The sequence below is a fragment of the Bufo bufo genome, chromosome 8 (assembly GCF_905171765.1).
Source record: "Bufo bufo chromosome 8, aBufBuf1.1, whole genome shotgun sequence".
NCBI lineage: Eukaryota > Metazoa > Chordata > Amphibia > Anura > Bufonidae > Bufo > Bufo bufo.
Genome location: NC_053396.1, coordinates 205079651 through 205105842, shown reverse-complemented (window position 1 = coordinate 205105842; position 26192 = coordinate 205079651). Strand labels below are relative to the sequence as shown.

The 26192-nt window shown below is 44.7% G+C and overlaps 1 protein-coding gene across 1 annotated transcript; it reads left to right on the top strand.

The window, feature by feature from the left end:
• The first annotated feature begins 6884 nt into the window (after positions 1-6884).
• On the top strand, positions 6885-25669 carry LOC120977483 (complement factor B-like). The gene is made up of 5 exons (XM_040405447.1): positions 6885-6983; positions 13078-13210; positions 14558-14607; positions 25350-25548; positions 25582-25669. The coding sequence occupies exons 1-4, from the start codon at positions 6915-6917 to the stop codon at positions 25503-25505; spliced, it is 408 nt and encodes a 135-aa protein (XP_040261381.1). The 5' UTR covers positions 6885-6914; the 3' UTR covers positions 25506-25548; positions 25582-25669.
• Positions 25670-26192: the final 523 nt, after the last annotated feature.

Below are 26192 nucleotides of genomic sequence, written 5' to 3'. Positions count from 1 at the left end.
AATAAGCGAAGACTTCTCTTTACACTTGGTTCCTCTGAACATCCACATTTTCAAGAGACGTTGACGTGATCACCAAATCATGGGGCATATAATGGCAGAAAGCTGCATATAAAGTGGATTTAGGCTGCCAGAAAGCCATATCTCTCTGTGGTGGAAAAATGTAGACAAGAAGGTATGGGCCTTAGCCGATGCATTTTGTTGCATTGGTTGTCTAAACCAGTGGTGCCCAACCATTTTTTTCGTCTGAGGGCCGCACTAGACATGGTATAAATTTTGCGGGCCAGAACCTGGTAGCTTTGCCAGAAAGAAATGCAAACACTGTGAGGGGGCACATGTGAGCATTACTAAAATACATAATAGGTAGGCCTTCAAATCTGTGTTGGAGGCTGTTTTTAGAGCCTCTGTTGCAGATTCTGTCGAAAGACCAGACAAAAAAGCCTTGTATGCAGCACTTTTGTGTCCGGTAAAAAGACAGGATCCTGAACTGAAACTGAACGGATCCCATCATAGTTGGTGGAGTCTGTTCAGCTTCTTCCCTGTGGGGTGACAGGAGGAGGGGGGAGTAGGGTCACTAGTGGGTTGACAGGAGGAGGGGGAAGCAGGGTAACTAGTGGGGTGACTGAAGGAGGGGGGAGCAGGGTCACTAGTGGGGTGACAGAAGGAGGGGCAAGCAGGGTCACTAGTGAGGTGACAGGAGGAGGGGGAAGCAGGGTCACTAGTGAGGTGACAGGAGGAGGGGGAGCAGGGTCACGAGTGGGGTGACAGGAGGGGGGAGCAGGGTCACTAGTGGGGTGACAGGAGGAGGGGAAGCAGGGTCACTAGTGGAGTGACAGGAGGAGGGGGAGCAGGGTCACTAGTGGGGTGACAGGAGGAGGGTCACTAGTGGGGTGACAGGAGGAGGGTCACTAGGGGGTGACAGGAGGAGGGGGGAGCAGGGTCACTAGTGGGGTGACAGGGGGAGGGGGAGCAGGGTCACTAGTGGGGTGACAGGAGGAGGCGGGAGCAGGGTCACTAGTGGGGTGACAGGAGGAGGGGGGAGCCGGGTCACCAGGGACCAGTCACAGGAATCCGCAGCTCCTTACCTCTCCAGCGGCCCTGTCATGTTTCCCAAAGTCCTCGGGCAGCGCTCCCCGCTCTCCTTACAACAGCCACCCCTGGAGCCGGCCCCTCTTCCTTCCAGCTCCCGCCGGCTTCCCCTGCTGCAGCACCTGTATCGCTTGCTTGCTGTAAGGAGCTTTGCTATTAGTTATTTCATGCACAGGCAGCATCGCTGCGCTGCCTGTGCCATTCACAGTGCTCACTGCGCTGATAAATGTTGGGTTGAAAGTCTAAGGCGTATGGCGAGCCGTAGGTTGGGCATCATTGGTCTAAACTAAGAGTGCAATTGTTGCACATATGCTGAAAGTATGGTCAATAATTCTAATGTGCGAATGGAGCGGGCTGGGCGAAACCAGAAGTGCTTTTATTGAAACATTTTCTGCAATGACAAGCATAACCTTCAGTCGGGTAGTCAGAAGAGCAACTGCATATTCTGTCCGCACATATTAATACACATCTGTCCATTTAATAATAACATTCTTATATACAGGTATAACGTCCTTATGTAAAATAATAAATGATTAACCATGTGCAGATCTATTATTACTCAATCTGCATCACAGTAGGCAAATAGTGCATTATACTATAATATACTAACATAAGATCCTATAACAATCACAATACACTGGCGCCATGGGACACGTCAGTGCAATCCACTAACATTTGTGCAGTGTGTTATTTACTCACACAGCATCACTAGCAGCCTTTGCTGATTACAGGGATGTAAATTAAATCACTTTTGCCCTGTTTATTGCCCTAAATGTGTTCTCTTACCTGCAATGACAAGCATGACCTTCAGTCGGGTAGTCAGAAGTTTGACTTTTCTATTGCCACAGCTATACTCCTGGATTGCTGAAGCTGGAAATGTAATATGTATTAGTTTATTTTTATGGGGTACCTGGTTTTGACATACCTTACACAATAGTAGGTTGTCCTGTCACATACTGTATTAACAGTACTGCAGTTACTTGACTTCCATTGCGGATTGCTAGACCCCATATAGCCAGATATTTAGACTGTAAGTCAAGCCAATGCAGATATAAACACTGCAGTACATGAAGGTGGTCATAGAGACTTTTTATTCAGACTGTAAAGGAAGAAGAGTGCAGGATTTAGATGTTCTCTGGTCCAGGAGCATCCACTAAAGGTCAAGATAGTATAGATCTGATTATCAATGATGCTCAGTAGTGTTGAGCGAATCGAGCTTCAGATCATAGATCTGAAGTCAATTTACTCAAAACTTCATTTTAATGCTGTACAGCATTAAAATGTATGGGCTCCGGCGTGTTGAAATTGGTTATCACCGAAATCTTGTGAGTCTTCGGTAAATAACTTCTGCGATTGATTTTTAAACTTGAAAACAGGACTCCAAAGTTGGCTTTGGTATTGGTTGGTACCGAAGCCGACTTCAGATCCAAGTTTTAAAATGGTTTTCAAGTTCAAAAATCCCTCGAGACCTCAGTGATAACGAATTTCCCTCCCCGGAGCCTATACATTTGAATGCTGTACGAAGATAAATCTCCATACGGCATGCAAAAAAAGTTTTGAGAGAATTAACTTCGGATCTATGATCCGAAGCTCGATTCGGTCAACACTAATGCTCAGCATAAGATTATGATTAAATCTGTTCTCAAGAAAAAGTAGAATGCTTTGTTCTTCTGAGACCAACTAGAGTAAAATCTCTCCAAAAGACTACCTCTCAAAATAACGCACCCAGAGAAAGATGTCGGATTGCTGCAAAACTCAGCATGCAGTTACTGTATGTCTGCGGCAGATACAGTACAGACCAAAAGTTTGGACACACCTTCTCATTCAAAGAGTTTTCTTTATTTTCATGACTATGAAAATTGTAGATTCACACTGAAGGCATCAAAACTATGAATTAACACATGTGGAATTATATACATAACAAACAAGTGTGAAACAACTGAAAATATGTCATATTCTAGGTTCTTCAAAGTAGCCACCTTTTGCTTTGAATACTGCTTTGCACACTCTTGGCATTCTCTTGATGAGCTTCAAGAGGTAGTCCCCTGAAATGGTTTTCACTTCACAGGTGTGCCCTGTCAGGTTTAATAAGTGGGATTTCTTGCCTAATAAATGGGGTTGGGACCATCAGTTGCGTTGAGGAGAAGTCAGGTGGATACACAGCTGATAATCCTACTGAATAGACTGTTAGAAATTGTATCATGGCAAGAAAAAAGCAGCTAAGTAAAGAAAAACGAGTGGCCATCATTACTTTAAAAAATGAAGGTCAGTCAGTCAGCCGAAAAATTGGGAAAACTTTGAAAGTAAGGGCTATTTGACCATGAAGGAGAGTGATGGGGTGCTGCGCCAGATGACCTGGCCTCCACAGTCACCGGACCTGAACCCAATCGAGATGGTTTGGGGTGAGCTGGACCGCAGAGGGAAGGCAAAAGGGCCAACAAGTGCTAAACATCTCTGGGAACTCCTTCAAGACTGTTGGAAGACCATTTCAGGGGACTACCTCTTGAAGCTCATCAAGAGAATGCCAAGAGTGTGCAAAGCAGTAATCAAAGCAAAAGGTGGCTACTTTGAAGAACCTAGAATATGACATATTTTCTGTTGTTTCACACTTGTTTGTTATGTATATAATTCCACATGTGTTAATTCATAGTTTTGATGCCTTCATAGTCATGAAAATAAAGAAAACTCTTTGAATGAGAAGGTGTGTCCAAACTTTTGGTCTGTACTGTATGTAAATGATTAAAGTCTAGACACTGAATATTGCCTAAAGAGGGTGTAAAAGTGCTTCTCCCAATGTCCTATAAAAAGGCTCTCAGAGGCTTATTTGGGGTAGTGTACCTCTAGGTGACTGATCATTGACTGCTAGACATGCTTATACAGACTAGACATGCTAGACAGACTTTAAGAGGCGATGCATCATTAGACTGTTAGGAGGTGTTAAGGGCAGTGGTTACATCAGGGCATGCACGTACAGTGAACAGGCTTTGGACACCCAGACAGCCTACCAATAGAGATGACTGTTTGGTCCACTGACAAGCACGAGTGCATTGGTCTTTTTTGTGGTGGCCCCCGCAATACTCTGGGTCCCCCGGACACAATCGAGATGTCACCACGTGTTGCTGCTCTCCAGAGGGGATCGTGAGACGTGATGCACCCATGTTCTGCCATTGACAGCCAGCCACTGTCACCTTCATTTGCAGTGGCATTGTGAACAAAAGACCTGGACCGTTACAGACTGAATTTTTTTCATTTTTACCGGTTGGTTGCAGGTTCTCTGGTTAAGCCCATGGACTTATTTTTCTCACGAGGGATCTGTCTTGCTTTTTCTGCAGACCCATCTGCCTTCCGTGTACATCGGGCACATCCTGGGCTTTAAGGCAACTAGGGAAATGTGTAACATGTAGAGATCACGGTGAGTGTTGGAGGGAAGGATTTACCATGGTCAATTTGTGTAGTTCCAGCTATGTACATGATTCCACATTTAGGTCTAATAATAATCTGTTCTGATTAATTTTATAATATATTAATAGGATTCAGAATTCATTTTCATGATACAAAGTTCCAAGCCCTAGAATAAAATAATCTGGTTGTGGAGCTGACTAAACCACTAGGGGTAGCTGACTAAACCACTAGGGGGAGCTAACTGAAGACAGATTTATCATTGACTTCAGTGGGAGTTGTATTAATCTGTCTTCTGCCACCCACCATTATGGGGAGCTGACTGAAGACAAGATCACTTGGTCTATAGAATATAGGGCCATTGAGTACAATGGAAGCATAGTACAGTCTTTTGCAAAAGTTTAAGACCACCCGTCCATATTAGTCGATGTATGCAAATTGCATGATAGGCTGTCTATATTACAGAACTTCCTATGGTTATTGCGTCATATGAGAGCCGCAGGTGATGACACTAAGTGAAAGCTTTCCAGTACAGTTTGCTTCTAGTGTTTCTGTTGAGGCGTTATATACACATTGTCGCTATGGGTAAAAAAGTCATTAAGTGGGGCACAAATAGTGACTTTACACAGTGAGGGATACTCTAAACGTGACATAAGGAGGAAGACGAGAGTGACCAGGACTGCTATCCATAACTCAGGAAATACTGGGATTCAGTTGATTTGAGTGATGGAAAGAGGAGGTGTTGTCCTAGGAAAACCAGCACAAGTGATGATGGCGCCATAAAGCTCATTGTTACGTGGTCTCCAAAGAGTTCTTTGCCGAAAATCAAGGCTCATCTACGTTCACAATAGTTGGATCTTAGTGTCGGCTCACCAAAGAATTTGTATTACATTCACGTAAACTGATACTAACCCCAGCCATGAAAAAGAAGAGACTCAATTTTGTGAAACGTCATCAGTCGTGGACTGTTCAAGACGGCAGTAGATTTCTCTTTTCTGAAGCAACTTTGTATCAATTTGCGTCAACAACTCGTTCAATGACCAAAAGTAAAACGGTATGATGAAATATACATCGTGATCACTGTGAAACATCTGTCAAGTCAGGACACTGATATGTCCTCTAATGGAACTGCTGCCCTGGGGGACGACCATGAATGGTCCTGTTTATTTGGAGTTGTTACAGGAAAGGTACGTCATATGGAAGTGCACAGATGCACAATCTTTATACATGATGGTGATCCATGAGACAGATAAAAGCCAGTGAAGGACAACATCAATGTTGACTGGCTGGGTATCAGTCCTGGACCAAATTGAAAGACAAGGTTGCAGAAATGCAACCATCAGATTCTCAAACTTTGGTTACTGCGATAAAGAATGTAGGGTTCAAAGATATTTTGCATGGATACTGCAAGTCCCTCATTAACAGTGTGACACGGCACAATCTATCCATTCTAAAAAGTAAAGGTGGCCACACGAAGTACTAATTTCAGACAGTAGGTCTTAATATGTAACGTCATTTGTAGAAATATCTCTGACAAACAAGTGGTGGTGCTTGTGAAATATGTAATTTTAAATAAAATGACAGGTGGTCTTAAAGGGGTTCTCCAGGAATTAAGAAAATGAAAATACGTTAATATTACTTTATTATAAATATATTCCCAAATACATTTCATTAGTTATAATGGCTAGTTTTGTCTGGGGAGCAATGATTAGGAGAAACAAAATGGCCGCCGCCCTATTAGTACACACAAAGCCTGTCCTAATCACACAGGAGGACAACACTGAGCTAAAGAGCTGCCTCATCCTCCTCTCTGCTTGTCAGGAATTATTATCCTGAATACAGCTGATAAGATCTTCAGCTGAATCTCTGTAGGAATGGAGGTCATGAGGAGACATGAAGTAAAGAGAGTATGGACAGGACAGACTGTGGTAATGGAGACTGCATACAAGTTCTGCTGCTCATTACCACATCCCCACCTCCTCTCTGTACTTCATGTCTCCTCATGAACTCCATTTCTACGGAGATTCAGCTAAAGTTCTTATCATCTGTGTTCAGGATCACAATCCCTGACATGTAGGAGGAGGATGAGGCAGCTCTTTAGCTCAGTGTTGTAAAGTAACTTGTCCACCTGTGTGATTAGGACAGGTTTTGTGTGCATTAATAGGACAGCGGCCATTTTATTTTGCCTAATGACTGCTCCCTAGACAAAACGAGCCATTATAACTAATGAAAGGTATTTGGAAATATATTTATAATGAAGTAATATTTAAGTACTTTCCTTTTCTTAATTCCTGTAGAACCCCTTTAAACTTGTGCAAATGACTGTAATTTGAGGTACAAAAAATGTTTAAAAAAAAGAAAGTTTTTGAACCAATAAGATTTTTTGTTTTCTAGAAAAGGCAATCCTCTCGTCAGAAGTAGTGAAGGCCATGTTTGTTGCGGAGGAAAGACCAAATGAATTTCAGAGGAAGAATGTGTTGATAAAGCGAGGGAGTAAGGTAAGGAGTAGGAGTAATGAACATAGCACACATTAGGGGATGTTCACACAACATTTTTTACTTTGTGTTTCTGCGTGGAATACGGCCACAAACAACATCCTACAGATATTTTATACCGCTGCTCTGAAATTCTCATTGCAGAAGTGTCAGTTCTTGGCTTGTCAGTGCATCAAAAACAGATTGAAATACGTACATAAAATTGAAAATTGCATGCATTTCTCACACTGAATTCTCTAGAAATCACCATCATATTTTTCAGCCTGTAGAACAAATCCTTCAGTAGATTCCTCATGAGCATAACCCTGCTGCACTTTAGCGTTCGTATTATGGCTGAAGCATAAAGAGGTGATATCAGTCAGTAAAGCTGCATATATATTGGGGTCCTAAACCCTAAATTATGGCCACGACACGACAGTGGAAAAAAACGTCAGTTAAAAATGGGCACACTGTCAGTTTTTCGGTAGGCATTTTTCAATCACTTGTGCATCCATTTTCTGACCGTCTGTCTGTTTTTCATGACCGTTAAAAATGGCCATGAAAAATGGATGAATCCTTTTTTTTAAAAAATCCAAACCCCTACAGTGCCCTCAGTATACATAATAGTTTGGACACACCTTCTCATTTAAAGAGTTTTCTTTATTTTCATGACTATGAAAATTGTAGATTCACACTGAAGGCATCAAAACTATGAATTAACACATGTGGAATTATATACATAACAAACAAGTGTGAAACAACTGAAAATATGTCATATTCTAGGTTCTTCAAAGTAGCCACCTTTTGCTTTGATTACTGCTTTGCACACTCTTGGCATTCTCTTGATGAGCTTCAAGAGGTAGTCCCCTGAAATGGTTTTCACTTCACAGGTGTGCCCTGTCAGGTTTAATAAGTGGGATTTCTTGTCTTATAAATGGGGTTGGGACCATCAGTTGCGTTGAGGAGAAGTCAGGTGGATACACAGCTGATAGTCCTACTGAATAGACTGTTAGAATTTGTATTATGGAAAGAAAAAAGCAGCTAAGTAAATAAAAACGAGTGGCTATCATTACTTTAAGAAATGAAGGTCAGTCAGTCAGCCGAAAAATTGGGAAAACTTTGAAAGTAAGGGCTATTTGACCATGAAGGAGAGTGATGGGGTGCTGCGCCAGATGACCTGGCCTCCACAGTCACCGGACCTGAACCCAATCAAGATGGTTTGGGGTGAGCTGGACCGCAGAGTGAAGGCAAAAGGGCCAACAAGTGCTAAGCATCTCTAGGAACTCCTTCAAGACTGTTGGAATACCATTTCAGGGGACTACCTCTTGAAGCTCATCAAGAGAATGCCGAGAGTGTGCAAAGCTGTAATCAAAGCAAAAGGTGGCTACTTTGAAGAACCTAGAATATGACATATTTTCAGTTGCTTCACACTTGTTTGCTATGTATATAATTCCACATGTGTTAATTCATAGTTTTGATGCCTTCATAGTCATGAAAATAAAGAAAACTCTTTGAATGAGAAGGTGTGTCCAAACTTTTGGTCTGTACTGTATATATATATATATATATATACACTGCTCAAAAAAATAAAGGGAACACTTAAACAACACAATGTAACTCCAAGTCAATAACACTTCTGTGAAATCAAACTGTCCACTTAGGAAGCAACACTGAGTGACAATCAATTTCACATGCTGTTGTGCAAATAGGATAGACAACAGGTGGAAATTATAGGCAATTAGCAAGACACCCCCAATAAAGGAGTGGTTCTGCAGGTGGTGACCACAGATCACTTCTCAGTTCCTATGCTTCCTGGCTGATGTTTTGGTCACTTTTGAATGTTGGCGGTGCTTTCACTCTAGTGGTAGCATGAGACGGAGTCTACAACCCACACAAGTGGCTCAAGTAGTGCAGCTTATCCAGGATGGCACATCAATGCGAGCTGTGGCAAGAAGGTTTGCTGTGTCTGTCAGCGTAGTGTCCAGAGCATGGAGGCGCTACCAGGAGACAGGCCAATACATCAGGAGACGTGGAGGAGGCCGTAGGAGGGCAACAACCCAGCAGCAGGACCGCTACCTCTGCCTTTGTGCAACGAGGAACAGTCGGAGCACTGCCAGAGCCCTGCAAAATGACCTCCAGCAGGCCACAAATGTGCATGTGTCTGCTCAAACGGTCAGAAACAGACTCCATGAGGGTGATCTGAGGGCCCGACGTCCACAGGTGGGGGTTGTGCTTACAGCCCAACACCGTGCAGGACGTTTGGCATTTTCCAGAGAACACCAATATTGGAAAATTCGCCACTGGCGCCCTGTGCTCTTCACAGATGAAAGCAGGTTCACACTGAGCACATGTGACAGACGTGACAGAGTCTTGAGACGCCGTGGAGAACGTTCTGCTGCCTGCAACATCCTCCAGCATGACCGGTTTGGCATTGGGTCAGTAATGGTGTCGGGTGGCATTTCTTTGGAGGGCCGCACAGCCCTCCATGTGCTCGCCAGAGGTAGCCTGACTGCCATTAGGTACCGAGATGAGATCCTCAGACCCCTTGTGAGACCATATGCTGGTGCGTTTGGCCCTGGGTTCCTCCTAATGCAAGACAATGCTAGACCTCATGTGGCTGGAGTGTGTCAGCAGTTCCTGCAAGACGAAGGCATTGATGCTATAGACTGGCCCGCCCGTTCCCCAGACCTGAATCCAATTGAGCACATCTGGGACATCACGTCTCGCTCTATCCACCAACGTCACGTTGCACCACAGACTGTCCAGGAGTTGGCAGATGCTTTAGTCCAGGTCTGGGAAGAGATCCCTCAGGAGACCGTCCGCCACCTCATCAGGAGCATGCACAGGCGTTGTAGGGAGGTCATACAGGCACGTGGAGGCCACACACACTACTGAGCCTCATTTTGACTTGTTTTAAGGACATTACATCAAAGTTGGATCAGCCTGTAGTGTGTTTTCCCACTTTAATTTTGAGGGTGACTCCAAATCCAGACCTCCATGGGTTGAAAAATTTGATTTTCATTTTTTTATTTTTGTGGGATTTTGTTGTCAGCACATTCAACTATGTAAAGAACAAAGTATTTCAGAAGAATATTTAATTAATTCAGATCTAGAATGTGTTATTTTTGTGTTCCCTTTATTTTTTTGAGCAGTGTATATATATATATATATATACACACACATATTAGTGTTGATCGAGCACCGTAGTGCTCGGATGCTCTGGCCGAGCACATCGGGATGCTCGGGTGCTCTACTGAGCACCCTAGTATAATGGAAGTCAATGGTAGAACCCGAGCATTGAACCAGGCACCCCCTTCTCTGAAGAGGGGAGGGTGCCTGGTTCATAGGAAAATGTCAGAAATTGATGGAAACACCACTGAAATGGTTCGGGAACAGCATGGGGAGGATGTCTGAATGCATCTTGGACTCCCAGGTCGCTGCTGGGAATGATGTTGTCCGATTAGTACGCCACTTTTACAGACTGACAATAATACGCATCAAACTGAAGATAAAATCAATTTTAGAGGAAAAATTGTTAAGAAACTTTGTTAAGATTCTTTCCTGTATATTTACTTGCATATAAAGTGCAAGTTCAGGCCAAAATTTTGTTGATTTTCGAAACTGGGGCCATGATTAAGAGGGACGGCCGGTGGCATCCGTATTGCGCCGCTAGAGGTGAAATTCGTGGACCGGCGCAAGACGAACCACAGTGAAAGCATTTGCCAAGAATGTTTTTATTAATCAACAACGAAAGTCAGAGGTTCGAAGACGATCCGACAGGCGATTCGACGGTGTTATTCCCATGACCCGCCGAGCAGCTTCCGGGAAACCAAAGTCTTTGGGTTCCGGAGGGAGAATGGTTGACTTAAACTAATTGACGGAAGGGCACCACCAGGAGTGGAGCCTGCTGCTTAATTTGACTCAACACGGCAAGCCTCACCCGGCCTGGACACAGAAAGGATTGACAGATTGATAGGTCTTTCTCGATTCTGTGGGTGATGGTGCATGGCCGTTCTGAGTTGGTGGAGCGATTTGTCTGGTTAATTCCAATAACCAACGAGACTCCTCCGTGCTAATTAGTTACGTGACCCCGGAGGTGAGGATTGTGTTGACCAGACTCTTATGGGAGAGTGCCTGCTGCTTAGCTGACCATCGAAAAAATTATAGTTGAGGGCCTGCAGGTGAGCTGACCATCGCAAACATGGGCGAGGGCCTGCTGCCGCTTTGTTGACTCTAGATAACCGATCGCACGTCCCCGTGACTTCGATGATCCATTTGGATGTTTGCTCTATCAACTTTCGATGTTCTTTTATGCGCCTAACATGGTGACCACGGGTAACTGGGAATCAGTGTTCGACTCCGGAGAGTGAGCCTGAGAAACGGCTACAACATCCAAGGAAGGCAAGCGGGGGGCACGCAAATTACCCACTCCCGACTGTCAGATTTAAATTTTATTTTATGTAAAAAAAATATATGTTATAAGCGCACACGTTACACAGCAGATGTGGGCCTGTTCAGGTCACTGTCAGAAGCGGACACCGTCTACGGAAAAACTGCACTGGATGTCACTGATATTTTAGGGGTGCGCACAATTTAAACAGGAGATATGGCGCGGATAATTTAACTGTCCGCAGCTGACACCGTCTACAGAAAAAGTGCACTGGATGTCACAGATATTTTAGGGATGGTCACACTTTACACAGGAGATGTGGCACGGATAATTTAACTGTCCGCAGCGGCCTATTACACAGTATTTAGTGCAGGATGCGCTAAAAATATATATTGTTTCTGTCACACACAATAGTTCTTAAAAGGACTTTTGGGTTTCCGAAACGTTTTTGTATAAAAATCTTCCTATTACACTCCCTACACTGTCTGTCCCTTCCGATGCACAGCTCTCCCTAACACTGAGCAATTTAGCGCAGGTTGCGCTACAAACCTATATTGCTGCTGTCACACACAATAGTCGTAACAAAGGACTTTTGGGTCTCTGAAACGTTTTTGTACACTTATAATATTCGATTACACTCCCTACACTGTCTGTCCCTTCCTAAGCGCAGCTCTCCCTGACTTAGAATAAGCCGAACACGTGTCATCGGGTGCTATATAGAACCCGATGACGCGGTCCGGCCAGCCAATCACTGTAATGCCAGTAGTCAACATGGCTACTGGCATTACAGTGAGGGCAGTGCTTACCTGCACGTTTATTGGCCGCTTATTGGCCGTTTATTGGGGAGGAGACTGTAGCATTGCGCTCGAGCACATGCGGTACTCGGCCGAGTACCGCCATGTGCCGAGCACAACGATGCTTGAGCCGAACTAGTATTCGGCCGAGCATGCTCACGCAACACTAATATATATATACTACAAAGAAAAAAATAAGGGGTTGGGTCAGCACAACCTGCCTGTAGGTGCAGATCACTATGGCGAAATACATATACCAACGGAAAATGCAAATGTGATCGCACACTACATCCAGCACTCTGCCCTCCATGCTGGATGAGACATTGGTTTATATTTTGGCCAAAGCATAGTAAGCCACTCACCACGTCAAGGTCGTCTCATGAGTGGTCCCTAACTCTTGTTCCTACCTGTTCATGGGCCATGACAGCCACATAAAATCCAGGGAATGCAGGTCAGCATGCAAGCCAAGTACACTTTGCTTGTAACCCCGTCCGGTGCCATTACAGCTTTCATCGGATCCAGGGATGCAAGTACCAACATGCATGCTGAACCCACCGTTACTAATTTTCCGTTACTAATATATATATATTTATTGATTTTAGTTGCACATTATACAAATAACAAAAAAAGTTACAAATGTGAAAAGCAGAATACTTTCCCTCTTTTTTTCTTTCTTCCTTTTTATAAGTAATAAAACCAAAAACACTAAATTAAAATGATGCAAAAGTAAAGCACCATGTATCACCCCAAAAAAGCCTCAAAAGTTATACTCAATCAAACAGGAAAAAAAAGTAATGGCTTTCAAAGATTCATGTACTAAAAAAAAAAAAAACGGAAATGTGCCCGGTCAGGAAGAAGGTAAATGACCCGGTAATTTGCTTTGTACAATAAACAGTTTCCTTTTTGCAATGGCAACTTCTCTTCTCCTCCACAGAGACAAGCCTGTCTAGATGATACCAAAAAATTAGATAAATTCAAGGATATTCCAGACATTAGAGACGCTGTGACTGACAATTTCTTATGTACGGGGGGAATGGAACCTCAGGTGGATCCACAAACCTGCAAAGGTAAACATTCATAGTCATTTGTTTTAGAACTTCCTTTGGGTGCGTTCATGACCACAACCCACCAGTAATTTAGTATTATGGTTACCAACTGCATCCCGCATCACCTCCCTACGGCATTAGGGGGAAGGGGATGAGGGGCTTCAAGAGCATGAATAGCAGCTTGAGGGCTCATGTATATGAAAATGTGCCGCCCATGCCCAGTGCACCGTCCATGTGGCCTGCGCTGACAGATGCAGACCCATTCAACCTGAACGGGTCCGCAATCTGTCGGCACCACAAAAAAATAAAGCATGTTCTATTTTCTTGCTGGTGCCCGTGCAGCAGGCGAGGCGCTCGGCAAGGGGTCCCTTAAGGGAAAAGTATTTTTCGTGATGCCAGTTGCATTTCATCAACGAGGGACGGAGTCCCCCTTTTAGTAGATATGGTGGTACACAGGTCAGGAATGCCAGAGTGGTAAACTTGCATCAGGCAACAATCTTCAAGCTTTATCTTGGTCACCAGCGAGCTTTGGCATAAATTCTGGCAGGCAAACACACTCAGCACTGCTACATCTGTCACTTTGTCTGGCTCTGCTGTGCTGATAGGATTAAATAGGGACTTTTCCTTTCTGCTGTACTTAACTTGCTGAAGGCTGACATTGTCTTTAACTTTATCTGTATCTTTATCTTTGTCTTTATCTTTATCCAAGGAACTATACTTCAGGAGTGTGAGGCTTGTAGCTTAGGCCTCCAGGTCCCACAGAACTAATGGTGCTCTGCAGGCCAAGGCAGGGCTTGCCCAGCAGGGACGAGTTCCCCTGCTTCTTTCCCCTAAGAGTGGGTATTTGGGACTCTGCACACAACCTCTCCCCTAGAAGGGGAAGGCTAGACTGACCTTCACTAACTAAACTTTTCCCTCTCTAGAGAGGGCTGGATTAGACAAAAAGGTTCCATTCCAGGTAAAGTAGCTCTGCCATTATTGCCGCCATCTGCTGGTAAACCAGGCACATTACATATAACATAACAGTTACACAGGAATAAATACACATTTTTTGCAGGATCAGGAAATGAATACATAAGATTACATTGGGTCAGCCCTAGAAGATAGTAGGGGGTGAAAAGAGGTGGATATACCACTCTGGGGTATTACACCCATACATATTGTGGACCCGCTGTTTGCGGGCCAAAGTACGGGCACGTTAGCACATGTTTATGTGCATGAGCCATAAGGGAGACGAGACCCCCTGACGCCAAGGCTTCTGGATATCAATTGAGAATTAAGAAATACTTGGTCATTATTGGGAAGGGCCTAGTACAACCATGTGGCCAGCTTTCAAAGCATCCAAGCCTCCTTTTCTTCTTATTTCAGGTGACCATGGAGGTCCTCTTATTGTGCAATACAAGCAACGCTACATTCAGGTAAGTGACTGTCATATAGAACATCATCTCATTGCTCCTCAGGTTTTTGGGCTGGATTTGGAAGAGCAGGCAGCATGACAACATGAACCATCATGGAAAACTGGTCTACTACCACCAAGACAGTAGAGAATCATTGGGCAGGAGGCAAATATGGTACGACATCCACAGAAAATTCAGACTAGGGTTCTTTAGAAATGGGTCAAAGCTGGAGGAGACCTAGGGGTGCTTGCTGAGACCACAAACTCCCTAACTTCTTGCCCCCAACCTGGCCACCAATAGAACCATGCAAGTAGCTTACCAGTGTTCATGTGGGACAACACCCAATGGCTGAGCTCTGGGTATACAAAGGAGTGTTCCGAAACTGGAATTTTGGTTGAGACAGCGATAGTAGCCAGGATGCAGTATGGGTCAGTGGTTTCAGAAGGGTCTTTGAGAAATGAGTGGATGGAGGATCACTGAGATGTGCAGTGTTAAAACTTAATCTTTAATCTATTTAAAGAGGTTTTCAGGGAATTCAGAAAATACTTAAATATTACTTTAGTATAAATATATTTCCAAATACATTTCATTAGTTATAATGGCTCATTTTGTCTGGGGAGCAATCATTAGGAGAAATAAAATGGCTGCTGTCCTATTAGTGCACACAAAACCTGTCCTAATCACACAGCAAGACAAGTTACTTCACAACACTGAGGTAAAGAGCTGCCTCACCCTCCTCTCTGCTCTGCTCATTAGGGATTATGATCCTAAATACAGCTGATAAGATCTTCAGCTGAATCTCTGTACGAATGGAGTTCATGAGGAGACATGAAGTACAGAGAGGACAGACAGGACAGACTGTGGTAATGGAGACTGCATACAAGAGCTGCTGCTCATTATCTACACCCCACCTCCTTTCTGTACATCATGTCTCTTAATGAGCTCCATTCCTACAGAGATTCATCTGAAGATCATATTAAACTGTATTCAGGATCATAATCCCTGACAAGTAAGAGAGGAAGATGGCGCAGCTCTTTAACTTGTCCTCCTGTGTAATTAGGGCAGGTTTTGTGTGGACTAGTAGGATGGCGGCCATTTTATTTCTCTTGATGATTGCTCCCCTGACAAAATGAGCCATTATAACTAATGGAAGGTGTTTGGTAATATATTTATAATGAAGTAATATTTAAGTATTTTCCTTATTCCCGGAGAACCCCTTTAAGCTACTTAAATAGAATAGTAATAGTAGGGACAAGATATCCCAGTGTGAGAAAAATTGGCGACCGTGTGAAACATGAAACCCTGTACGGGAAAATGTGACAGACCCTTGGGGAATATCTTTCTGACGGACCCAGATGGCCCCCGTACAGTGTAAAGTGCAATGGGTCCAGGATGAGCCAATCACAGTGTATCCATAGGTCAGATATACCTAGGCTCATATAATAATCATGGATCCATCTATTGAACGGCGCTGTGGTGCTTTGCTCCAGCAGGGCCTACGGGCCCCTGCACAATGTTGGAGCTGTACTGTCGAGCAGAGGGTCAATGCTAGGATACTGGTAGAACCCAACAGCTAATGAGACAGCTGGGAGTAGAATCCTGCCCCAACCCTAGGCTCCCTGCTGGAGTGAACAACCCGAAGTACCACTACAGCAGGAACACTGAAGCCCACATGCTATGGAAAAGCTGGGCTAAAGTGGGGTTAATGCCAAAGTAGCATCTTGTCAGGACAGCAGCTCAATGTTAAAATGTGGATAAGGTTTTCGTATCTTTTTTTTTTTTTTACTAACGTATACGTCAAATAGAGGCATAAAACGATGATGAGAACCCAGCCCAACTAGACTCTCTTAGGCTCCATTCACACGTCCGCAAAATGAGTCCGTATCCGTTCCGCAATTTTGCGGAACGGGTGCGGACCCATTCATTCTCTATGGGGACGGAATGGATGCGGTGCGCGGCCCCGATCTTTGGGTCCGCAGCTCCGCAAAAAGATAGAGCATGTCCTATTCTTGTCCGCAGCTTGCGGACAAGAATAGGCATTTCTATTGGGGTGCCGGGCTGGTGTGTTGCGGACCCGCAATTTGCGGGTCCGCAACACACCACGCGTTTCTGTGTCCGTTATTGACACTGACTTGTCATCAGGAGCAGTAGTAGCAGGATACAATAATGAAGACAGCACTGTGGCGTACCACAACTGGTGGCGTGGCTGCTCCAACGCCAAGTATTTAAGAGATAAGTCCCTCCCCCAATGACGCATCTCACGTTGGCCAGCCAATAGGAAGAGCAAGTGTGTTAGACAAGCTCCACCCTTCCATTAATGAGTCTTGTACTAGTATTATAAGATGCATGAGCGGGAGGCACCGAGGCGACTGTGAGTTAGGAAACCAGGAGCGGCTTGAACAGAACAATGTAAAGGCAGGTGAATGGAGCAAAAGACGGCAAGGTTGAGCACCACACACTCATTACTGCTACACTGCAGCCAGTTCAGTGTGGGGAAACATGGTATCGTATATACAGATAGCAGAGGACTGAATATATAAATGCAGGAGTGATGTTATATGCAGCATAATGAGCCAGCCTGAGGCAAAATTGTGGTAAGAGGCAGTTCAGGGTCAGGAAAGGTAGAGGTGAAATCCAGAAAACAGGCAGAAGTTGGTACACAGGCAGACTACGTTTAACAGCACACTTAGCAGGATACTAGAGAACTTGGAATGTAATGATCAGTCACCTTCCCGCAGGATAAGGTACTTGAAGGCCCTTTAAGAGCCTGAGGGAGAGTGCGCATCTCCTATGGGCAGACAGAGAGAAGCTGAGACAGCAAGCAGGCCACAGACTGCGTGGAGGGGCCAATGGTAAGAGAAGGGGAGCCAGAGGTGGGTCCATGCCACCAGGACAGGGGCAGATGGCCAGAGCACCAATGGCCATGGACCGTCACTGTTACATGGAGAAGTGGAATGGCATGGGAATGATGTTTAGGTAGAGTTTCCACATTTTGTGTAAAAAATTCACCCCAAAAGTCCGGATAAGGAGGTGGAATTGTGAATACAGCCCCTAATGAAAAAGAAGGACGATGACAAGCTGAGGAGGCAACTGATAGGTGTCAAGAAAAATAAAAAAATGGAGACAGCACGTTCAAAAGGTGGAATTTATTCCAGATGCAACGTTTTGGCTGTGTGGTAGCCTTTTTCAAGCATGCATATACATCAGAAGGTGGGGATTAAATACCCACATACAAAACATGTGAGGGGGTGTGACCTGCGATACAATTAGCTTCATTGACATCATCAGTTAGAGATAACATAACATACCTTATCCATAATGTGCAGGTGAGGTTGGGCGGGTAGCCTGTAGTATTGGGGCTATGAGAAACGCCATGCGGGACGCCAAGGGAAGTCAAATGTAGGTGGAACGCATCTGCGTTCCAACAACGTGCTTCCGAGGTCGTCACTTCCGGTGCCGAACCCTCGTGGAACGCATTTGCGTTCCAAATCCGCACTTCCGGTTAAGTGACATCCGGATACAGGTGCCGGTCACACGTGGACCGCACCTGCGTTCCAACTCGGCTCTTCCGGTAGTGTCAAAACGCCCTGTTACTAATAAAATGCCACAACAATCGCTGTATTTGCATAAAGGCTCGGTGTTGGGCGCACTTTGTGGGGGAGGTAATCAAAAAGTAACAATAGTATTCCGCGGCACCCGATCCGGAGTGGAGGCTCCAATATTGTGTGGCGCGCATGCGCAATAACGTTTGGTGCGTATACCTGGGGTATATCTATATGCAGAATGGAGGGCTGGGAATAAGGAGTGGAATTGGCGCATGTGCAATGGAATAAACGTGCATCAATGCATCAATTGAGTATATCTGAGCGCAACTAATATGCTCCGCCAACGCGCAGAGATTGGACACTGCGTGTGCCTCAGCCACCTGCAAATTAGATTTTGACTATGTCCCGAGGCGCTCCGTCTCTATGTTTGATGTTTTAGTGTGCAAAACCGACGAGAATACCCTAACTACGGATCTCTTTACTAAAGTAACGGATAGAAACAATCTATTGCGATTTAAAAGTTACCACCCGAGGAGTATGGTGAACACATTACCTCGATCGCAACTAATGAGAGTAAGACGGATAGTCGGTGAGGAAACACTCTGCACACATAGAATGGAGGACATGAAAAACAAATTTCTTGCCAGAGGATACCCGGCTCCGCTGTTGAATGAACATGAAAAGGACGTTTTGAAAATACAGAGAGAACAGCTACTAACCAGCACCCGCAAGAAAGACATATCCAGAATACCATTTGTTAGCACCTATGGGCACCATAGCAACAAGATCGGACAGATCATACGCGATAATTGGGATATCATCCGTAGAGGCCATCCAGATATAGACACATTAAAGGAGCCCCCGATCATGGCCTTCAAGAGACCAAAAAACCTAAAAGATTTCCTTGTGAAATCTGATTTAGGTCCCTTAGGGGGTCTCACGCAGACCTTTTTAGCACCCCAGAAGAAGGGTTGCTACCCATGTCTCAATTGTAGCAACTGTAATGCCATGATGAAAGGCCCACACTTCTCTCACCCCAGAACAGGTAAACAGTATGAGATCAGACACTTTCTAACCTGTCAGTCGTCATATGTCATCTACACCCTACAGTGTCCATGTGGCCTCCTTTATGTAGGAGAAACTACTATGGAATGCAAAGAACGAATTACAAAACACAAATCCACCATCAGAAAAAAGAATGTGGAACAACCAGTTCCAAGGCATTTCTTGGAGGCCAAACACAATATCAGCCAATTACGGTTTCGCATTATAGATCACATACCGAGGCAAAGAAGAGGTGGCGACCGAGAAAAACTTTTGAAAAGGTGTGAACTAAAGTGGATAGATGAGTTGGACACTTTAACACCGAAGGGCATGAACATTGACTTTGCAATAACCCCCTTTCTCTGAATTACATGTATTTACTTTTTACGCACCATCGGATTTCTTTGCGCTTAACCTTTGTTTTTATCTTTTAGGTTTTTTCTCTGATACATTTGCACTGGGACTTATGGACTCTTCACATACTCACCCCCCCCCCCCCCCCCCCCCCCAATTTTCTTCACCATTATACGTGGGTAGGGTAAGAAACCCATAGAATATTTAGCCTATCAGAAATCGCCTTAATATACAGATTTGTGTACACGCCATGTCATGTCAGACCACAGCATCTGTCTATACTTATTTATTATGCAACAGTATTTAAGGAAATTAATCTGTTTGTGTTGGTGCATTATGTGAGTGTCACATAGAGACGGAGCGCCCTGGGACATAGTCAAAATCTAATTTGCAGGTGGCTGAGGCACACGCAGTGTCCAATCTCTGCGCGTTGGCGGAGCATATTAGTTGCGCTCAGATATACTCAATTGATGCATTGATGCACGTTTATTCCATTGCGCATACGCCAATTCCACTCCTTATTTCCAGCCCTCCATTCTGCATATAGATATACCGCAGGTATACGCACCAAACGTTATTGCGCATGCGCGCCACACAATATTGGAGCCTCCACTCCGGATCGGGTGCCGCGGAATACTATTGTTACTTTTTGATTATCTCCCCCACAAAGTGCGCCCAACACCGACCCTTTATGCAAATACAGCGATTGTTGTGGCATTTTATTAGTAACAGGGCGATTAGTAACAGGGCGCTTTGACACTACCGGAAGAGCAGAGTTGGAACGCAGGTGCGGTCCACGAGGGTTCGGCACCGGAAGTGACGACCTCGGAAGCACGTTGTTGGAACGCAGATGCGTTCCACCTACATTTGACTTCCCTTGGCGTCCCGCATGGCGTTTCTCATAGCCCCAATACTACAGGCTACCCGCCCAACCTCACCTGCACATTATGGATAAGGTATGTTATATTATCTCTAACTGATGATGTCAATGAAGCTAATTGTATCGCAGATCACACACCCTCACATGTTTTGTATGTGGGTATTTAATCCCCACCTTCTAATGTATATGCATGCTTGAAAAAGGCTACCACACAGCCGAAACGTTGCATCTGGAATAAATTCCACCTTTTGGACGTGCTGTCTCCATTTTTTTATTTTTCTTGACACCTATCAGTTGCTTTGTTAGGGGCTTTTTACCACCCCTCCTGGAGACAAGCACCCGAAGCAGTATTACCAAGGAGTGCTGTCCACCCGTATTTTCGAAGCTGAGGAGGCATTGATGGAAGCACAAGGAACCTCAGGGAATGGGATTGATCTAGGTGGATAACCAATCAACAGATGGTGAATGACGTCTGACCCAGGACATACCCTAGAGTACTGGACTGCTGGTGTGAGGTAAGATCTTTAGAATCAAGAAATCACTCCAGAATAAAGTACAGCCACTTGGAGATGGACTGGAATCATTTGGTGGAAAACATGACCCAGTGAAAATAAAGATCTATCAATAATTATGTTTAATTAGATTAAACAAACAGGATTCTGAAGAAACAGCAATCAATTTTGTTACAATCAATGAGATTTTCAAAAAAATTAACATGGGTCTTGTCTGTCTGTAGAATGCAGTAGTTAGATACAAGGCGATTTCCCCACAGTCACCTAGTCCCAGTAGTTTTCTGACATCTTTGGTCATACAAGACATTTGGAACACTGGTGATGCTCTTTTCCACAAAACAGAAAGAGTCTGGGGGTCAGCTCATCGGCCCTTTCTTGTGGAGTTAGGGCAGATAAACCCAATTGCATGGGCTCAAGTGTACCCACAGAAGGTGGATTGTTGAAGGTTAGCACAGGGAGAGAATATAGGCAGACAGGTTCCATTTCAGAAGACATTTCCCATGAGGCAGGTATTGGCTATCGCGTTAAATTCCATGCCCACACCCCAGTCCTGCCATGTCCCAGAAATAATGACACGGAAACCAGGTTGGATTGAATCAGCCACAGCAGCAGTTTAATTATTAAATATTAAAATTTCCCCCAAAAACTACAACTAACCCATATGCAGCGGCATATGACAACACACCCACCAAACATATGTATAACATATAATAATGACGAGGGAGGTCCTTGAAGCCCCAACTGTTTTAGGTTAAACCCTCCTCTGCGGGGTACTCCATCTTGCCCCCAGCCGATGAGCGCTAGCTCGGAGGCACCACTGATGGACCTAAAACCCTGTCCTGAAAATACCAACCATGGGAGTCCAACCATGGAGCCCTTCCATCCTCCAGAACCTGTTTCCACCAACTCTGAGGACCTCCCGGTGCCATGACTGCCGTGACAAGAACTTCACCCATCCGCTAGCTGTGACCTGAAAAACAAAACAATCGGCACCACAAACAATTCATAATTGCAAAACAAGGGGGAGGATGGGTGGGAGCTGTCTGCACTTCACTGTGCTCCGTGTCTGGCTAACTTCTTTTTTCTAAAATGGCCCTCTTTCCTGCCTCCTGCCAACCTATTTAAGACCCCCTTGGCACTCCGCCCCTACCTTTAAACACACGAATCCCTGCCTAACCTATCTCGCTGACGCCTTCTCTCGTCATGCTGGCCTCCCCCCATGCTTTGCATTCTAGTCCGGCCACACTTAACTGGAGGTCCACTGTAGAAATAAGGAAAATTAAGCAATCAAGTGTCATGGAGAGATCATGACCCACCAACTCATCCATAATGTGGTTACACAATCTTTTATAGACTATTGCTAGCAAGGAAGAATCAAGCTGCAGCAGAAATCCAACTGGGTTCTTCAAAAAAGGAGGACAGTAAAGACATGGTCAGACCCATGAGGGGTGATGCCCAAGCCAAAGCCTTTATGGGCTGTAATGATGCTGTATAACCCAATTTAGCGAAACTGATGTGGGTGTAATGATTCAGCTCGCCTCTTATAAAATAGAGCTTCCACAATCAGACTTTGCGCTGACTAGTCTGGTTAGCAGAATCTAAGGGACCCCAGAAGAGCAGGCAAATGGAAAGTCACACAGTCCATGGTCAATGCCAATTCAGATAAGGAACACAGTGACATGTAGATGTGTGGCATATGATTGTAATGTCATGCTAATATATCGCACCCAATGATGGCGAATGTGGCCACGTTGCGATATACAGCTGCAACATGAAAGAAATCCCACCCTGCTTGATTTCCACCCTACCACATTCACTGGCAAGTGTGACACACTTGCAATCTAAGTGTTACAGGGCCACTAGCCGTTGCCAAGATATGGACTGTGAGTGTGCCAGCCCAGAGCTGAAAATGAAAATGGATAGAGCGAGACTGGTTGCCATTGTCGAAAGCCCCTGAGGAGCCAGAGCAGAGGATGGGAGTGGTAGTGGCTCTGGCTGTTACAGTCAATTACGGCAGCTATCCTCACACTGTTGCTCCCTAGGGCCTGTGCGGTGGAAGGAGCACGCACCCTTTCAGCTCTTAGGGCACTCCCTGATTCTGGGGCACGTGCCTGATGGTGGTCATAGTGCACCATGACGTTAAGTGTTTGTATGGGTGCAAGGCATGGTGTGTAGAGTGCAGTAGCCAGAGTATTGTGCAGGAGTTAGTAATGAAGCGAAATGTAGCAGAACAAATGTTCCCACTGTACAATTCGTCCCAGATAACAACGTACGGATTTCGGCAAGGATGGGAGTTATGGCCTTCTTTCCTCTCTATCATTCTCAAGTCTCTTTCTGCAGAATGTATGGCAGGCATTTATATTCTTGTAATGGCGGCTCTATTGTCCACTGAGGGATGCAGGGTTTTAGAGGCACAAGTGACCAGGTCATGTCCAGATGTGAAGGGTGTCTTAATGGTGTCCCTCACAGCAGTAAAGTCTTAACAGCTTTAGTAGCAAGTTATCTTACTGACTCCAATGCTCGGGCCATGTAGACTCCAAATTCTCAAGTTCCCCACTTTGTCTTTCTTTCTCTTTCTGAGTATTTCAAGTTTTTCAACATAACAATATCTCTCGATAAATCATGCTGAACTGGTTAGTCCATGTAGCTTGAGGTCTTGCCCTGAGGAGTGAGGCAAAACACAACCCCTCACTTCCTCTGCAAAGTGTGAACTAACTCACAGTTATTAGTGGGACCAGCCCATACCTAACCTCCTACAATGGCTGAGACATGATTGTTAATATCCACTGAGCCATCCATACCTAGTTATGCGCAAAAGGAAGTGATGTATTGACAATGAGAACCTGTGGAGACACAGGGTAATGCAACGTGCCAGCCCATAGGGGTAAAACACGTGAGGTTCACGGTGGGCCGAAGTGTACAAACAGTTCATCGGTTACTCACGGTTTAGCAGACGCCTCCCTGGGCCAGCAGTGCAGTGAAGGGGAGAACAGCACTGGATTCTCCGGGGCACACTCTATTACAGGGGACACCGGCCAGGTGGTGATCGAGGTGCCCTTGATGGTAATTGTGTTTCTGAGTGCTTGTGGGGCTGGGCCCCTGACTTAGGTAATGTCGTGACGCCGGCACCTTGATGGGGCAAGATGATGAGAGTAGTGGTAGTATGGAGATAGAAGAATGAGGCAGGTTTGAATCCAACTGAGAACTTTACTGTAACCAGGTTCTTGATAACAGTTTACATCCAGTTATGAAACAGTCTCTGATACACATGCAAGTTGGATGTGATAAATCCCAGTAACAGGCTGTACTTGTAGTTAGGCTTCAGGCTATAGTAGGTAGTTGTGTACTCACTGAAATTCAGCTCCTTGCCTTGCTTCAGTCTCAGTAGAGGTAGTTCAAGTCTTTTTCTTCTACACACAAGTGATGCAACAGAAATCTTATCTGCCCTTAAAATAACGGTGAGGCTGCCAGAAGCTAATAAATTCTTCACCTAGATACAAAGGCGCCTAGAGCCAAGAATAATGGCTTTGTCCTTCCTTTGTATTTTCCACAATAAACTTGGCAAATCCACTTGCTACTCCGGAAGAGTGAATCGTAGAATACAGACTTCACCTCTGCCTATCTTTCTGGCTTAACACTGAGATACAAGTTGGCTCCTCTGGGCCGTGGAGCCCAAGAGAGAGCTGAGAGGAGAGGAGACCTCTCCTTCCCCCTTGCTCCTCACTCCATCTCCTTCTTCGTCCAACACCTTCTCAACTCACTAACTAGGCCTGAACTGTGCTATATATACTGTGGTGCTACCCCCATCTAGGGGTGGGATGTATGTAGTGCACCTGACAGCCTGGTAATAGGGATTTCACATAAGAATGTAATACAGCATGATATAACATGTGACACAATAAGCTTTTGCAGTGCCCACGTACAATAGTGGGATGCTGCAGTAATATCTTAATTAAGTTCCAGGTGCAAACCTGGGTGTGGCTCCAGACAGAGCATGGTATGATAACTTCTTAGAGACCCATGGAGGAAGAGTGTAAGTTGGAATGATAGGTGGCAGTCACTTTGACAGTTTTAATACTTTTGTGTCATCATCATGAATGTCATCTAATGGAGAGGTCTGCTTAAAGCCTAGCAACTTCTTGTCCCTAATGTAAAATCTGTAACAGGGCCCCTACTTACCATGTTGAATTTGTAATACTAGCGTCCTCTAATGTAGCAGAGGAGCCTTTGGGGAGGCATCAGGGACCAGCCATAACTGCTACCACTGCACCCTCTGTAGAAGTGATCCTGGCTGTCTTCATACGCACATTGAAAGGTCTAACATTTAGTAACCCATATTACACTATCCTCTCTTTGTACTTTTGTTAGTTTTTGTAAGGTTCAGGTGTTTTCTATTTGCACTGACTTAATTTCTTCTTTACCGTTTAGGTGGGTGTTATTAGCTGGGGGACGATCAACAGCTGTAAGGGACCCAAAAGAAATCCAGGTCCGGTGCCGGCGCTGTCTCTGGACTTCCATACTGACCTGTTCCACATGTTGGATTGGCTAAAGGAAAAGGCGTATGAGTTGAAATTCTTGGAATAAAGCTTCCAGGCGATGGCGCTGTGCTTCAGAGAGCTTTCAGAAAGTGACCATAATACAAATCACCACCAATGCTAAATGTTATGAGCAATCATCTGCACAAATACAATAAATGTACTACTGAAATTATATGAAATTACCTCTGACCCTATTGACCCTCTGACTTCCTAATGATATTATGTAAAATTGATGCTCATGTATAATAACTAATGCAGCCAGTAGGTGGCGATGTTGCTTCCTTCTGATATGATATCAGAAAGCTGTAATCTGATTGGCTCCTGATGGTAACACCCCCACTTATTGTCTGAACTAATATTTATACATGAAGTCCTATTTTACCTGTTTTAAATCATTTTCATCTAGTTTTTTAACTTGAGAGGGGCCAATTTCGGACAAGAAAAAAAGTTCAGTTTTGCCCAGAATCTCCCAGTCAGAGTCACCATCAGGAATCAGGGCCCTGTACAATGAAATATTCCCACCTCTCTTCTGTTACCATACCATTACAATTTACCAACATTGTAGTTGGTAAATTCGGGACCTGTAATCCCGCCCCCGAGGAACACATCCAAATCCAGATAGGGCCACTAATTTGTGGTCCTGCATCAATGGCAAGGAGATTGGTGAATGAATTAGATTTTTGGTGGTGGTTTGGTGGCAGTACAAAACTAAACAGTTTACATTATCTTTCAG